We start from the raw sequence: 18,130 nt of genomic DNA, 5'->3' as shown, positions 1-18,130 counted from the left end.
GACATCCAAGACGTTCGAAAACTAATCATGTGTGTGCTAGTGTGTTTTAGTATGTTTTCCATGTTTTTATGGGTTGTTTGGAGTCTAAAATTAGAGGGCGTGACACTAGAACCTAGATGGAAATGTTTAGGTTCAAAACTTTCGGGTATAACTCCGCAAGGATCACCATAAGGATCCTCGAGGAGGACCGAAATGATTGGACAAGAAGCTCCATTGGCAGCATTGTGTAGTAGCTCAAGGGAAACGCTCCGCGTCATGGACCATCTCCCCCCAAGGGAAAAGATTTGCCTCTGCACAGTGGAGGCTTTCGTGGACTCCTCTATCCAAAACTCGTATTTTGTGGAGTCAAGGAACACCTCCGTGTCGCGAACTTGTTCCATGACAATACCTGCTTCAGTTAAAGTCAAATTCGACAGTTTTTTTAAATTCCAATTGGTATATGGGTGTAACGACTGGGAATCTCCCCCTAGACGTTACCGAAATCTTCGGCCTCGAAGAGAATTTAGACAAGCCCTTAGCATTCGTCATAACAAGTACATCGAATAAAACTGTAGAAAATTTTAAAACGTTATCTTTAGATGTTCATTTCGTTCATATATGAAATAAGAATCTAAACTTGTCACTTCATACCATATAAAAATAGGAATATAGAAATTTGCGACTTAGCCCATACATCAATGAAAACGTCTCGAATTAGAAATTACAATATTATATTTCAAACATAATAAATCTTGAAAGCTGGAATATGGGGCTTCGTCCTCGGGCTTGATGACTCACCAACATGGAGAAGAAAGTTCCAAGTATCCTTGAAAAGCGACCTTTATTCCTCAATGACCCGAACCTACATTGTGTGGGGGAAAAGGAATTAAAATATGGGTTAGTAAATCATACATATAAGAATGACTTCAGTGTATAAAATCATCAACATATGAATAAAAGGAAAAGTTAGTCAAAATATGTTTTTATCAGGTAAATTCTATATATAATAAAGTAAGCATCATAAGCCAACCAAAGATATAGACCACCCAAGCAATACTTGTGCAATGCAAAGAATAGAATCCCATAACCATATTAAAATCTAAGCAGCACATTAAGCAGCCCACTTCATACATATCTTCATAACATAGTACTTCATCATAACAAGCTTTATTCATAAGGATCATAGATAGCTTAACATATACAAGTCATTCTTAACGAAATCATAAAATAACACCATTAGAACCATATCTTAGGATTCCGCAAGTGCAGTATGTAAGAGAAGTCACTTGCCCACTCTCACCCCTACGTAGAAAATCCCACAAGAAAAGCCGTAATGAGAATCCATACATTTCCTTTATTCATTTACTTTTACATTAGGGAAAGAGTTTGCAATAACTGACTAGACCATATGAGCTTTATAAAATCCGATGTTCTACTCCCACACCTAAAAGAGAGGGTTAACACATGTCTAAGGTGTAACTTTTCGTACATAACTATCTAGGTGGATCAAGATAGAGTCTTATGTGGGCATATAGTTATGGGTCAATGAGATTGTTGCTAGAAACCCTAACTTGCTAAACATTGGGGGTTTCCATCTCAAGAGACAACACATTCAATGGGATCTAAGCTTTCTAACATGAGGAAAAATATGTGGGGAGACAGACTTACTAAACGCAAGACTCCCATATCATTTACATGCCCTTTTGGTGCTAAGAATCTATTCCCTTTATTAATCATTTTTAGTTCATCAATTAAGTTCACATTAGCCTTTACTAGACCCTTATGGAAACATCTCATCATAATAGCTCATAGGTGATCATAAGTGAGAACAATCCTTTTAACTTTAGAAACACTAGCAAATGAGTAAACCTTTAACTTTAACAATTCATTATAATCATGAGCAATACCTTTCAATCCTATAACCAACCTAACCTAACATACATTCATACTTAATATCTAATTCATTAGTATAGAGTTAAGGATTAGGAAACCTTTTCATCAACACAACAACAACATATTCGCTACATCATCATTACTATCTAAGTAATTCATCTTACATAATAAAGTTCACGATTGAACCAACATACATTCCTTCTTGCCCTTTCATGGGACTTGATACTTAGAACTCATAATAAATACATAAACCAAGGTTATTCATGAATTAATTACATAATGGACATCAATGTAGTCAATTAACATATTCATCATCTTCACAATTCACCATATCAATTCAAGGTTTTCATGAAATTTGAGAAGGACATGGGTCCATGGGAATCTTGAGTAAATAATAAGAATTTACTGTCAATATATACTTAAACAACATTAATTGACAAAAATTCATCACAATTGATTCTTCATTTCTTTTTTTCAAAGAAGACCCATGTGTAGAGAAAGGAATCCTAGATTTGGGGAAGTTTGGAAATCTCTTTGAGAGAACTTCTTGGGGAAATGAATCCCAAGAGTGAAATAAACCATACCTTATGAAGAATTTAGCAACAAATTTGAGTCAAAAACTTGGCAATTGTGTCTTATTCTTCAAGCTTCAAAGCTTCTTCAAGCTTTAAAGTATCTTAATGGAGGTTGGGTAGGGAGAAAGAAGAGGTTTTGGGTTTTAATTTGGGGATTAGATTTAGGTGATTAAATGTGGTGTAAAACTAATTTAAAATTAATATATAACCCTCCCTTAAAAATATCCAAAATAACCCTCACTTAATTTGACTTTTGAGTGAAGTCAAACTTGACTTCAAATTTTAGAATTTTCGTTGGGAAAAAAATCCGTGTCTCGAAGCTTTTCTCACATGATTTCTAAAATTTATTTTTTAGATAGTAAAGCCGGCGATGTGTCCACAACGTGGACCATGTTTTTTGGTCCTTGGTGAACAAGTCCGTGGCGCAGACTAGTTTCATGTAAGTGAAATCTCTCGCTGCATTGGGTAGCTTGTTGGCCAATAGTGGGGTCCTCCTCAAGGACCCTAGAGTGGTCCTTGGGGGATCAGACATGGACGTTTTCACACTATAAACATTATTTTTCCTATTTAAAATATTTTTACAAGTTCTAGACTTCATATAACACTCCCAAAATTTTACAAGACCTAAGGACGTTTACTAGTGCAAATCTCACTAGTTTTCGGACATCATCGTCATCCCTATACTTCTAAATCAAGTTTATTACATTAGTCTAGGTATGGATACATCATTTTGAACATTATTTAATAGGTGAGGCTCTAGTATTGGTCATTGAATTTCCAGGTGTTACAATGTCCCCCTTTAGGAACATTCGTCATGAAATGACACCTTAACCCTGGCAGAGGATGGAGATAAAGGGAAATTTTCGCGTGAAGAAGAAGATAGGCGCGTAGGGATGCGATGGCCACACGCTACTGTTCATGTATGGGGCTCTTTGTTGTTGGAATAATACTGATTGGGTGTTGGGTTGAGTCTGGGGGTCACGAAATTGGGCCCTAGAGTAAGGAAATTTTAATGCTAATTGTTGCCAGTTGATGGGAATTTGACTGGGGTTGCTGAAAAGTGGAACAAGGCCTGAAATTCTTGGTTTTAAATTAATTAATAAATTTCTTAGTTTTAACGAAATAAAATAATCGGCTTGGTAATGAAATAATTACACTAATTAGTAAAAAAAAACCTTTTTGAGACAATTTTTGAATAATCAGGATATTATAACTATATACATAATTATGTAAACCATATATATTATGAAAAACGAAGATATCCATTAAAAGTAATTTGAAAATTATTTTAAACTTTATGAAATATAATTATTTTAAGTCGTTTTGAACTAAGAAACTTGTTAATAAATTTATATCGGGGAGTGTCAAAATTGGGTGTCAACAACTGTCCCTCCTTTTACTTGAATTGATACAAGAAATTTGAGGACAATGAAATTGACCAAACCGATTTTGACCGACCACATAATTATCTTTAGGAAAAGGGATTTGGTAGGACTTTAGGAATTATGGACGAACCCCATAAATGAGTTTCCTACATATCTCAGGTTATATGAGAATAAAGGTCATTTGTAGTTCGATACACTTGATTTATCACACGATCTTGAAAGAAATCAAAAGCCACCGCGATATCAAATTGTGAAGATAGCAAAATGCTCGAAAATAAAATTCAAGAGTGAATGTTGGAATACAACCGAGTTTTCAACAGTGAATCCGCCTGCTTGTAGTTCGACTCAATAGGTTGAAAAAGAAATCCATTATGTTAGATAAGCTTTGGTTCTGGACAAGTGACAAATTAAGTCGAGTATGAAAAAGACGCTTGTAATCTCTTAGCCATGAGTGTGGTGCTCTTCATATCCGTAGGTAAGAACTCACACGGACATAATTTGCAAGACTCTTGGTGCGTTGTCACTCAAATTGGAAATTTCTCTCCAGCGATACCTAAATTTCTGAATGCGAAATCGACGCTGACAAACATAAAGTAAAACCCACTTGACTTATGATAGGGGTGTGGTTTGATTGTGGTGGAAGTCGCTCCTCTGCTCGCGTCCTAAGAGTTTTCCTCTTTGGACTATGTCCCAGTTAGCTTCTAAGAAAAGTTCCACATTGTGCTGCATCCTTTTTGATGTTGTCCGCACCTCTGGTATGTTTTGGAGGATTCATCCTTTCGGATGATCTCGACAAAGACTTAGTTAAAACTTGTTAGCATAAAAATGCAATTTAAATTGGAGACAATGTCTTTTATCGTGTCGACACTTAATCGTTCTCCTCGACATTTGACGTCAACTCAATTGGTTTGACGTAAAGCAAATAACTCTTATGTCTTGTGTTTGCAATATAATCTTCAATGCACTCTTCATTGGATGTCAAAATAAATAAAGCTGATGCAATGCTGATATTTTCTTCGTTACTTTCGATGATTCTCATGGCATTCACTCTTGCCAAATAAAAATGCAATTGATGTTGAGGGGTAAATATTTCCCTTGAGATGCACGATTCCTCCTCAGGCAGTGCATGATTTCTTGCGGGGCATGAATGTCTTTCCCGATGCGTGATTTCATTCGAGATATGAATATCTTCCCGCGATGCGTAAATTTCTGCGAGGTATGGAATCTTCTCGATGCATAAATTTCTGCGAGGTATAAAATCTTCTCGTGATGCATAAATTTCTGCGAGGTATAAAATATCTTCCCGCGATGCATAAATTTCTGCGAGGTATGAAATCTTCTCGCAATGCATGAATTTCTGCGAGGTATAAAATCTTCTCGCGATGCATAAAATTTTGTGAGGTATAAAATATCTTCCCGCGATGCATTAATTTCTGCGTGGCATGAATATCTCTCGTGATACATAAATTTCAACAATGCATGGAATCTTCTCAATGCATAAATTTCTGCGAGGTATAAAATCTTCTCGCGATGCATAAATTTGTGCGAGGTATAAAATCTTCTCGTGATGCATAAATTTCTGCAAGGCATGAATATCTTCTCGCGATACATAAATTTCAACGAGGCATGAAATCTTCACGATTCATAAATTTCTGCAAGGTATAAAATATTCTCGCGATGCATAAATTTTTGCGAGGTATAAAATCTTCTCGCGATGCATAAATTTCTGCGAGGTATGAAATTTTCTTGCGATGCATGAATTTCTGCGAGGTATAAAATCTTCTCGCGATGCATAAATTTCTACGAGGCATGGAATATTCTCGATGCATAAATTTTTGCGAGGTATAAAATCTTCTCGCAATGCATAAATTTTTTGCGAGGTATAAAATCTTCTCGCGATGCATAAATTTCTGCCAGGTATGAAATCTTCTCGCGATGCATGAACTTCTACGAGGTATAAAATCTTCTAGCGATGCATAAATTTCTACGAGGTATAAAATCTTCTGCGATATATTGCTCTCACCGAGGCATAAATATTTTCTCGCGATGCATGGATATTGACTCGCGATGCATGAATATTGACTCGCGATGAATGATCTTCCGCGATGCATGAATATTGACTCGCGATGCATGATCTTCCGCGATGCATGAATATTGACTCGTGATGCATGATCTTTCGCGATGCATGAATATTGGCTCGCAATGCATGATATTCCGCGATGTATGAATATTGTCTTTCGATGCATGATCTTCCACGATGTATGAATATTGACTCGCAATGCATGAATATTTACTCTTGATGTCATCCTTGGTGCTAAATGAAGATAGAGCTTCACTCGAGCAACATAGTAATCTTTTGGATGTTTTCTGGATAATCATGTTTTCTCTAATGATGATATCGGTAAAACGACTTCCAGACTGTATATCATCTTGATTGACAATAAAACAACTGACCCCTCCAGGCAATGCATAATATCATATCCGACATTATGATGCAAATGACGTCCTTTACGGAAACTGTAAACTCTTCCTTGAGATTTTTGCTTGATTCACCTTCGAATCTAGTTGGACGTTCTTTATAAATTTCATGTTGTCGGAAATTAATCAAAATAAACAATCATATTCCCATGTCTCTGACATAAGCGATACAAAATGCTTCTGCTTCTAGAAAAACTATTGATTTTGCGATAGTTTTCTCCTCCTTTGACTTCTCCATATTCATCAATCGAAAGAATTTGCTGATTTCGAAGTAAAGCTATTAACCTACATCCACAGAAAACTGTTAGTTTTAAAAACGAACTGATCTGTGTCGATTGCTTCAGTTGTCTGCTCCTTATACTGCTATCTTCCGTTGATTTTCCAATCTCTCGACTCTTGATAGATGAGACAAAATATTTTATGCCAAAACAATGAAACATAAAAGGGAAAATTTAAGAGAAATAAACTTTCGAGAATTAGTATATGAAAAAGGTCACTGTCAAGTCATGTCATATCAGGCTTAACAAACTTATTTGAGTCTGATGCTTGGAGGTCTATCTAATACTCGCTGGGGAGTTTTCAGAGTCACTCCAAACTTGCAGATAAACCCATGCTAAAATTTTGAGGCCATCTTCAAAATTTCTTTCCCAGTTATCTGTCTTGCTTATCTTTTCACTGTAACTGAGTAGGTTGCGAAATTTTGAGATCTTCTCAAAATTTTGTCCCAGTTGCAAATTCGAAATATGTTCAATCTAGACTTGTTGAGGAAGAATCTTCTTCTCGATAATTTTTGATATCTTACGGGAGATATGACCGAAACCTTGTAGTGCCTACGTATCCCGTTGATATAGGAATCAGGTCAAACGTAGTTCCCCCTCTTAAAGGTGGACAAAACAAGAAAAATTACAAAGAAACCGATCGAGGCCGACAAAGGCCTCCTAGGTATCTCAGTCTTGAGAATTCAGGTCAAACGTTGTTCAAATACATTGAAACATTAAAAGGGATAAATGGGGGTGCTCGAGGCCGACATAGTCCGCCTACATATCTCATTCTTGAGAATTCAATTTAAACGTAGTTCATTACAGAAGGGATAACAATTTAAGCAAAATAAATACAAGCAAACAGAATGATTACAAGTAAATAACAAAAATAGAATATGAAGCTTCACACGTAGTATCTCTTGACAGCATCTGAGTCGATTGGTTTCGGCCATGCGATGCCATCCATCTCCGACAAAACCAAAGAACCTCCAGAGAATACTCTACGAACCATGTAAGGAACTTGCCAGTTTTGTGCAAACTTCCCTTTGTACTCATCTTGGTGACGAAAAATGTGCTTAAGTACTAATTGACCAATTTCAAAAGTTCTAGCTCTTACTCTCTTATGAAAAGCGCGAATCATTCTATGTCGATACAACTAACCATGACAAACGGCAACCATTCACTTCTCATCAATCAAAGTTAACTGATCAATGCGCTTGCTAACCCATTTAGAATTACTTACCTCAACCTCTTGGATGATTTTCAATGATGGTATATCAACTTCAGCAGGTATGACTACCTTGGTTCCATATGCTAGTAAGTATGGAGTATCACCAGTCGATGTTCTGACAGTCGGTTCGATAACCCAGTAAAGCATATGTTAACATCACATGCCAACCTCGATGCTTGTCAATCTTTTCCTCAAAATCTTTTTGATATTCGTATTGGCGGCCTCTTTAGCTCCGTTCATTTGGGGACGATAAGCAGTTGAATTCCGATGAGTGACCTTAAACTGTTCACAACTATCTCTCATTAGGTGACAGTTGAGATCTTCACCACTATCAGTAATCATTGATTCTGTCACTCCAAATCTACATATCAAATTGTTGCGAAAAAAAATCAGCCACAACTTTCTTGGTTACAAACTTGTAAAAAGCTGCTTCCACCCGTTTGGTGAAATAACCAATAGCAATCAAAATGACTCTGTGTCCATTTGAGGCTGATGGATTTATCGGACAGATGACATCCATACTTAAGATACAAATTGCCAAGTTGAACCCATAACATTAAGTTTGTGAGGTGGCACTTGGATCAAATCACCGTGCACTTGATATTTATGGCATTTTTGCACAAATTTGCAACAACCATTCTCTATGGTCATCCGGAAAAAGGCGGATCGAAGGATTTTTCTTGCTAAAGTGATCCCATTCATATGCGTGCAACAAACTCCGACATGTATCTGTTTAATAAGCTTCGCAGCTTCGACGACATCAACACATCTGAGAAGACCTAAGTCTGGAGTCCTCCTATACAAGATTTCTCCACTTAGAAAGAAATTGAGAGCCATACGGCGTATCGACTTCTTTTGATTGGACGTAGAATCTTCGAGATAAGTTCCAGACTCCAAATACTTTTTATATCAAAATACCAAGGTAAACCGTATGCTTCCGCTTTAACATTGAAACAATAAACTGGATGTTCTTTCAATTCTATATCCAAAGGATCAATATAATATGTATCTGGATGTTTAATCCTCGAAGCGATTGTGGCAGAGCATCAACAAATTCATTATGTATTCTAAGAGTATGTTTCAACTCGATCTTACGAAACCTTTTGCATAACTTCTGTACATATTGTACATAAGGTATAATCTTCGGGTTTTTCATGGCCCATTCCTCTTGAACCTGATGAATTAAAAGGTCTGAATCTCCAATAACCAATAACTCATAGACATTCATGTCAATGACCATTTTCAAACCAAGAATACAAGCTTTGTATTCGACCATGTTGTTCGTGCAATTGAATTGAATCTTAGCCGCCATGGATAGTGTTGTCCAGATTCTGACACTAACACGACTCCAATACCTTTACCTTGATGATTTTCCACTCCATCAAAGAATAATCTCTAACCTGGATATGCCTCAGAAATATCCTCACCCACAAATGACACTTCTTCATCGTGAAAATAAGTCTTAAGTGGTTCATACTCTTCATCACCAAGATTTTTTGCAAGATGATCAGCCAAAGCATGTGCCTTTATCGCTTTCTGAGTCACATACACAATGTCAAATTCACTCAAAAACATTTTCACTTAGCTAACTTTTCGGTCGGCGTCGCCTTCTGGAAGATGCATTTCAGTGGATCCATTCTGGAGACGAGGTATATAGTATCGAAAGACAAATAATGCCTCAGCTTCTGGGCAAGCCATGTCAAATCACAATACGTTCTCTCCAACAAAGTGTAACGAGAATTGTATGGAGTAAAATTCTTGCTTATATAATAGATAGCCCTTTCCTTCTTTCTTGTCTCGTCGTGTTGACCAAGTACGCATCCGAATGCACTATTTGAGACAGACAAGTACAACAACAAAGGACTCCCTTCCCGCTGACAAATAGTTCTTGATAGCATCAAAAATAGTCTGACACTCTTCAGTCCACTTTGTCGGGGCGTCTTTCTTTAATAGCTTGAAAATAGGCTCACACACCACGGGTGATTGAGCTATGAATCGACTGATGTAGTTTAACCTCCCTAAGAAATTCATCACTTCTTTTCTCATTTTCGGCGGAGGTAACTCTTGAGTTGCTTTAATCTTAGAACGGTCAAGATCAATACCCTTTCTGCAGACTATAAATCCCAACAACTTCCCGGCAGGAACTCCAAAAGCACATTTGGCGGGATTTAACTTCAAGTTGTAAAGATGTAGATAATTAAAGAATTTCCTTAGATGTGTCAAGTGATCTGAACCCTCGCGGGATTTGATCATGACATCATCCACATACACTTCAATCTCCTTATGAATCATGTTGTAAAATATGGTCGTCATAGCTCTCATGGTGGCACCAGCATTCTTGAGACCAAATTACATCAGTTTGTGATGATATACACCCTAAGGTGTAATGAAAGCCTTTTTCTGTGTTTCTCATCCATTGGTGATAGCCTACGTTACAATCCACAAATGATTGCACTTCATTCTTAGCACAATTGTCAATCACAATATGAATATTCGACAACGGAAAATTATCATTTGGGCTAGCTTTGTTGAGATCTCACTAATCAACACAAATCCTGATTTTCCCGTCTTACTTGGCCACCAGAACAACATTGGCTAACCATGTTGGGTATTATGTCACTTCCACCAATCAGGATTCTATATGCTTGGTGATCTCTTCCATAATCTTTAAATTCAGTTCAGGCTTGAATTTTTGAGTTTTTCGCTTAACAGGATCGAACCCTGGGTTAATCGGCAGCTTATGAGATAAGACATAGGTACTCAACCTTTACATTTCACCGACTTCCCAAACAAACACACAATGTATTCAGCAAGCAAATGAATTAGGCCCTCTTTCTGAGCTTCATTTAGGTGGATATAGATCTTAAGTTCTTTAACACGTTCTTGATACCCCAAATTTACCGTTTCTATTTCCTCTAGATTCGATTTATGCTGATTTTTGAACTGCCAAAATTCCTCGGCGACATAATTTGGTTCCTTATTTTCTTCTCCGTAATCGTCAACCTCATCATCACCTGCCTCATTTTGTTAAAATAACTAAAAAAAATTAAAAACAAAAAGTCTTTCATTCAAAATTAAAAACAATGCAAACTTTGGCAATGGCATAGGGCCATGTTTCCTTTTTTCAACCTCATATTGAAAATTCGTGCAGTTAAGAAAATGCAAAATGGTGGGTGTCGGGCATCTTCCGGAATACCATAGATTTTAATGTGCATGAAATGATGCCTTTCTACCGAAGAGTTTGGGGTATCAGGATGGGCGTGGAGGTCCAGTTCCGCAGCACCTCCCTTGGCTCAGCATCGCGTATACTAGCTAGCTCGACCTCTTCCTAACCAACAACATCCATCTCCTCTAAGAGGTCAAAGATTCCTTCCCCAAGGTCTTCACGCTGGACATACCCCGGATTGGAAAGGATTGATACAGATGTGGGATCGGCTTAGCCAATGCTTGATCATTTTTCTTCTTCATCTTCATGTCATCATCTGTAGGGATGTACCCTAAACCAAATCTGGATCCCTTAACGAGGACCGTAACAGGATCAATAATTCCTTGGGAATCTCTTTCCAATCTAAAACCTGGCTCAAAACAATTCTGCAGCATAACAGTGGCTATCGTCTTGTACACGACAGACATGGGGGTCTGTGGGACATGTCTTCACCGGTGGAATTCACCAGCTCTACCGTGTAAAAGCTTGTACCTCGCGATATCTCATCAATGATCGTAACCTATATGCGAGGGTGACTCCCCTCGCAATGAATAACCATCTCTTCGTTCTTCCATACGAGCTTCATCATCTGATGGAGAGTAGAGGCGCCGGATCCAGCCATAAGGATGAACGACTTTCCTAGAAGAAGGTTGTAACCGATATCGATATCCAATACTTTAAATTGCGCACTGAATTCTGCTGGGCCAATTTGAATGGTCAAATTTTGCGGCTCCCAACGTGTCTCTCTTAATTCCATCAAAGGCTCTCACGTTGACTTGGTTTTGCTCCAGTTTCCCAAGGTCAAACTTAGCTGCCTCAACGTCGACAATGGGCAGATATTCAGACCAGATCCATCATCTATTAGGATACGGTTGACAACCTCTTTCGCGGCATACCACAGTGATGTGCAACGCCTTGTTGTGTAAGGTAGCTCATCGTCACATAAGCTGATTCGGTGCCCTCGAATAACCTGGTGAATCATGGCGGCCACGTTATCGCTGCTTGTGCCCGTGGTCACGTACGTATCATCGAGAGACTTCATTGAATCTTGCCTGTGGGATTGAGATCTCATCACGAAGGCCCATACGGAGATCTGAGCTGGAGTCTTTTCCAAATGCTTGATGATATAATCTTTTGTCTACGTTCTCCTCCAAAATTCCTTCGCTTCTCCTTTGATTATTGGCCTTTTAGCCTGATCCATCTTCTGTCCTCCGAGAGCAAGCTCGTCAGAAGTGTAACATCTTCTAGACCTTGTCATGCCTTTAGCAGCAGCAGTTTCAATAACAAACATAGGCTTGACAAGAGTTTCTGACGTCACCAAAGCAACAACCTTTGCAGGTGTCAAAATAACGAACTCTCTCTTTTCTTTGACGCTTAAAGAAGAGACAACCTTTTCCAAATCATCGTGAACGATGGGAGTAATCATCTTTGTTCCACAACCGTCTTCGTCTAGCTCAATCATATTGACATTGCTGCCTCTATGATTCGGCAACGGGTTGGTGTTGACATTTGGTGCTGCCGTTTGTAGAGAGACTACCTCTTGATCAATAAAATCCTTAATTTTTTGCTTTAGGTTGATACAATCTTCAATATCATGCCCAATACTGTTGGAATGATAATCATATCTCTGATCGGGTCTGTCGAATTTTAAATCAACATCCATGTGTTTGGGCCCCACAAGGTGGACGTATCCAGCCGCAACCAGTCGCTTGTACAAATTTGTTCGGCTTTCAGCAAGCGCAGTGAAGTTCCTTGAAGGTTTCTTCTCGAATCTAGGTTGAGGAGGGTCATAACTTCCTTGTTGAGGAGGAGGCACTGTTGATAACTTCTGGTACTTACACTGGGAGCTTTGCTTCTGGGATATGGATTTGTTTGGTAGTTTGGCAATGGAGCTTGGTTAATTATCAGGGAAATTTTGGTATAGTGGATCTTGGACTTGATAAACAGGAGGGGGTGATCGATATCTTGACTGCATGTTAGCATAGTTGTGATTAACACCCAGGTAGGGAGATGCAATTTTGTAGGGTGGAGGATGATTTGGGTAAATTGGAGATGGATTTTAGTAGTTTGGGGGTGGACTTTGGTATAGTGGAGCTTGGACGTTTGGATAAATGGAGGTAGCATTCTAATTATTAAGATGACTAGATTGTGTATAGCAGGATTGCTAGGACTTTGGGGAAGACCGGGAACGACCTGGGGAATACGATGAGCTTCTGGGGTTTTCCTTCCCCCGTATAAAACACTAGCAATTTCCTCTTTTTTCTTTTTCAACAATTCTGAAGATCCAGACGATGCGGCTACACGGGATATCTTTCCTGATTTGAAACCGTCCTCAATAATCTCACCAATCTTGACTATCTCAGCAAACTTTGATCCGATGAGCAATATAATTGTATCATAATATTCCGGCTCTTTCACGCGCATGAACACTTCAATGATTTCTTTCTCATACATGGGTGGTGTCACCCTTGCCACTTCTTTTCTCCACCTATAGGCGAACTCCCTATAGTTCTCAGTTTATTTTTTGTTCATCTTCTCTAAAGTGTATTGGTCTGGCACAATTTCTATGTTGTAAGAAAATGGATCGATAAAATATTTTGCCAATGCATTCAAGCTGGGCAATTGCCTTGTTTCATGCGAGGTGAACCATTCAAGAGCTTCGTCGCACAGGCTTTGTCTGAAGAACCGCATCAATAAAGCTTTATTCCTTCCAACTCCCACAAGTTTGTCATAGTAGGCTCTCAGATGATCCATAGGGTTGCCCACTCCTCCAAAGGTGTCAAACTTCGGGATTTTGAACCCTTCCGGAAGGTTCAAATTTGGATGAATACATAAGTATTCAAAACTAAGACATGCGATATCAAGGACGCATTAAAGCTCTTTCATGGCTTTCTTGATCTCTTCCTTTATGTCGACTTTTACCTTTTCTTTTTCCCTCTACTTCTGCTTATGTTCCTCGTAATGTTCCAGCTTAGAATCGTGCACATCGTGCTCGGCAGGGATAAAAATTTGGAAAGTGGCTCTTTTTGGTAAGGGTTGATCTAAAGAGGGACTCTGAGCATTTTGAGCAGTTTGATAATCCTGTTGGTACGTCTGAGGATTGGTATTCTTATTTAAGTGGTGGTGGGGTGTTTGGGGATTGAAAGTATTTTGGTTTTGATTTTGCGGCGGTGGAGCGGTTTGATGGTAGGTATTTTGAGGATGGAATGGAATTTGAGGGTGGTTGTTTTGAAGAGGAGGTGGGGTTTAGTAGGATGCAGAAGCATATTGGGGATTTTGGGTAGTCAGATCTATAACCGACGGATTTTGAAAAGGTGTAGATGACTGGTTCTGAGTTGTATCCATATTTGAGAAAGGGAAGTAGATTGGAGGCCTCCTAGCAGCAGCGTTAGCAGCAAATCCTGGTGGAGGAAGATCCTATCTCCTTTGCTTTTTCTACTATCATCTCTGCAATCTGTTGCATCATCTGCAGAATCAACTCATTCTGGTCCGCTACGGTGGGTTGAGCCACCACAAAATCAGTAAGGCTCACTTCTTCATAATTATACCCCATTACAATCTTTACTTTGTATGAGCTTTGTCTAGGGAAGGATTTGCGGGACCTTTTGATCTGGTGAAATAAGGATGATCTGCCAGCTTTCGATCGACACAAATCAGTTTGAAAGTACCTGAGAAGGAAAACCAACTCAAAGGCAGATTTGTCAGTGCAAATTCAGAGTACAAAATGCATAATATCACATAGAGCAGATAAATACACAAGTTACATTGTTTGAGGATATTTTTAACCCACGAGTGAGAATGGAAACACAGTTTTTAACAAGCAGGAATTTGCTTTTTTTAGTCTTGACACTCTCTTAGAAAGGCTAAATCACGTTTAGCGAAGGTCTTATCGCGGCTGGTCTTGGACGACTATTGATCAGGTCTTTGTATCTTCTCGTAACATGAAGGGGAGAATGAAAATCTTTAATGATAGAGGAAGGGCCTTGGAAGGTTGCCTACGTATCTCTCAAAGTGAATTTAGGAACAATGTAGTTCGAGTACATGATAAAACATTTTCATTCATTGTTCATTACAATTACAAGGAAATCGAAAGGAAACAATAGCTTTTTAAAGATAAGATGATGATGACACGTTAATCGTTTCCCTTCTTGTTTCAGCATTAGTCTCTTCCTTTTAGACGGCCTAGGAATGGAGGCTTGTAAACTATTTCCTCGTCGTCGTCTTCCTCAGTCGCTTCAGGGTGAGTGTTGTCAGGACCACTATTGGCTCCTTGCTCGTAGACGGGGTATTTTTCGCCCATTTTGCAAAGTTTATCAATCATGTTGCTATGGAAGGCTTTATTCTTCTTCCTCAGTGCAACCATCATTTCTCGTATGGAGGCGAATTCTTCCATTTCCAGTATCAGCCCCTCATCAAGGGACATTCTTTTAGCTAACAAAGCAGTTGTCTCCAATTCTATCCTCGCCTCTCTCGTTTCTCTTTCTTGCACTTTTTACCGAAGCATGTCCAATTTCTCTCGCAATTCCTCTATCTCCTTCTCAACATCTTTCTTTCTCTTTATCTATGATGCCAGATCCTCATTCAGCGCCACGGTTGCAGCTTTGTAGATTCCAGTGGCCATGTCGACTCTAAGCCCTTCCTCCTTAGCTTCTTGAATTTCCCGAGTGATCTGTTCAATCATTCTTTGTAGTTCTTTTTTAGTAAGTTCCATCTTGATGTTCTTACCTTTGTCCATAGAAGTGATTTTTCCTTTTCTGAGACGGTAGAGTAATGTTTTAGGATTTGTGGTGTAGTAGGTGGTCTTTTGAGTGAGAAACTCGAGACTTGTAATTTTGGTCAAAGATTTTGTAATAGTGACTTATGTATATATATATATATATATATTTGCTTGGGAAATTTGTTGATAGGAGTGGGTTTACGACATCTTCATTCATAAAAACATAACACATAAGAAGTTAAACACACATATCGCGTCCTAAACATGCTTGTGACTCTTTTATGCCAAGGTTACACCTAACGAATTGAAGAATGTATATGCTTTTAAAACCTAATTTATTATCCCCAAAATACTTCATTAATAGCGTTCAAAATGTCTGATGAACATAAAATAAAGAAATAATACTGAGAATAAATTAAAAAATGAAGTACAAATAATGTAGTCCCACGTAAAGGATGGTAAATAAAATTCAAGCCTCCCACAATCTTTCATCAAGTCTGGTCCATATACAAACTTTCTTCTTCATCTTCATGTCATCATCTGTAGGGATGTACCCCATACCATATCTGGATCCCTTAACGAGGACCAGAACAGGATCAATAATTACTTGGGAATCTCTTCCAAATCCAAAACCTGGCTCAAAAACATTCTGCAGCATAACAGTGGCTATCATCTTGTACACGACAGGCATGGGGGTCTGTGGGGTCATGTCTTTACTGGTGGCATTCACCAGCTCTACCGTGTAAATGTTTGTACCTCGCAATACTTCATGAATGTTCGGAACCTATATGCTAGGGTGACTTCCCTCGCAATGAATAACCAGCTCTCATTCTTCCGTACGAGCTTCATCATCTGATACAGAGTAGAGGCGACAGATCCAGCCATATGGATGAATGACCTTCCCAGAAGAAGGTTGTAACTGGTATCGATATCCAATACTTGAAATTGCACGCTGAATTCTACTGGGCCCATTTGAATGGTCAAATTCACTACTGCCAATGTGTTTATCTGAACCCCATCAAAGGCTCTTACATTGACTTGGTTTTGCTCCAGTTTCCCAAGGTCAAACTTAGTTGTCTCAACGTCGACAATAGACAGATATTTAGACCAGATCCATTATCTATGAGGATGCGGTTGATAACCTTTTTGCGGCATACCACAGTGATGTGCAACACCTTGTTGTGTGACCTCCCTTAAAAAGGTAGCTCATCGTCACAAAAGCTGATTCAGTGCTCTCAAATAACCTGGTGAATCATGGCGGCCACGTTATCGCTTCTTATGCCTGTGGGCACGCACGTATCATCGAGAGCCTTTATAAAAGCTTGCCTATGGGATTGAGAGCTCATCACTAGGGCACATACAGAGATCTGAGCTGGAGTCTTTTCCAAATGCTTGATCAAAGAATAATCTCTTTGCTGCAGTCTCCTCCAGAATTCCTCCGCTTCTCCTTCGCTTATCAGCCTTTTAGCCTGATCCTTTTTTTTTCCTCCGAGAGAAAGCTCATCAAAAGTGTAACCTCTTCCGGACCTGGTCATGCCTTGAGCAGCAGCAGTTTCAATAACAAACTTAGGCTTGACGAGAGTTTCTGACGTCACCAAAGAAACAACCTTTGCAGGTGTCAAAATAAGGAACTCTCTCTTCTCTTTGACGCTTAAAGAACAGACAACCTCTTCCAAATCATCGTGAACGATGGGAGTAATCATCTTCGTTCAACACCAGTCTTCGTCTATCTCGATCATATTGACATTTCTGCCTCTATGATTCGGCAACGGGTTGGTGTTGACATTTGGTGCTACCGGTTGGAGAGAGACTACCTGTTGATCAATCAAATCCTCAATTTTGTGCTTTAGGTTGATACAATCTTCAGTATCATGCCCAACACTATTGGAATAATAAGCACATCTCTGATCGGGTCTGTAGAATTTTGAATCGACATTCACGAGTTTGGGCCCCACAAGGTGGATGTGTCCAGCCGCAGCCAGTCGCTCGTACAGCTTTGTTCAGCTTTCATTAAGCGCAGTGCAGTTCCTTGAAGGTTTCTTCTCGAATCTGGGTTGAGGAGGGTCATAACTGCTTTGTTGCGGATGAGGCACACGTTGATAACTTCTGGTATTTGCACGGGGAGCTTGGCTTCTGGGATATGGATTTGTTTGGTAGTTTGGCAATGGATCTTGGTAATTCAGAGGGAAATTTGGGTATAATGGATCTTGGACTTGATAAACAGGTTGGGGTTCTCGATAGCTTGACTGCATGTTAGCATAGTTGGGAGAAACACCCAGGTAAGGAGATGGAATTTGGTAGGGTGGAGGATGATTTGGGTAAATTGGAGATGGATTATAGTAGTGTAGGGGTGGACTTTTATATAGTGGAGCTTGGATGTTTGGATAAATGTACGTAGTATTCTGAT

At 39.0% G+C, this 18,130-nt stretch overlaps 1 protein-coding gene across 1 annotated transcript; it reads right to left on the bottom strand.

Annotated features, from left to right (window-relative positions):
- Window positions 1-7,474: 7,474 nt before the first annotated feature.
- LOC138341653 (uncharacterized) lies at window positions 7,475-9,499 on the bottom strand. Its single transcript, XM_069293166.1, has 6 exons — window positions 9,392-9,499; window positions 9,202-9,337; window positions 8,218-8,290; window positions 7,970-8,162; window positions 7,814-7,870; window positions 7,475-7,726 (listed from the first exon to the last, which is right to left on the bottom strand). The coding sequence occupies exons 1-6, from the start codon at window positions 9,497-9,499 to the stop codon at window positions 7,475-7,477; spliced, it is 819 nt and encodes a 272-aa protein (XP_069149267.1).
- Window positions 9,500-18,130: the final 8,631 nt, after the last annotated feature.

This window comes from Solanum lycopersicum, chromosome 2 (assembly GCF_036512215.1).
Source record: "Solanum lycopersicum chromosome 2, SLM_r2.1".
NCBI lineage: Eukaryota > Viridiplantae > Streptophyta > Magnoliopsida > Solanales > Solanaceae > Solanum > Solanum lycopersicum.
The sequence above is the reverse complement of the archived record's forward strand: the minus strand, read 5'-3'. Positions and strand labels throughout refer to the sequence as shown.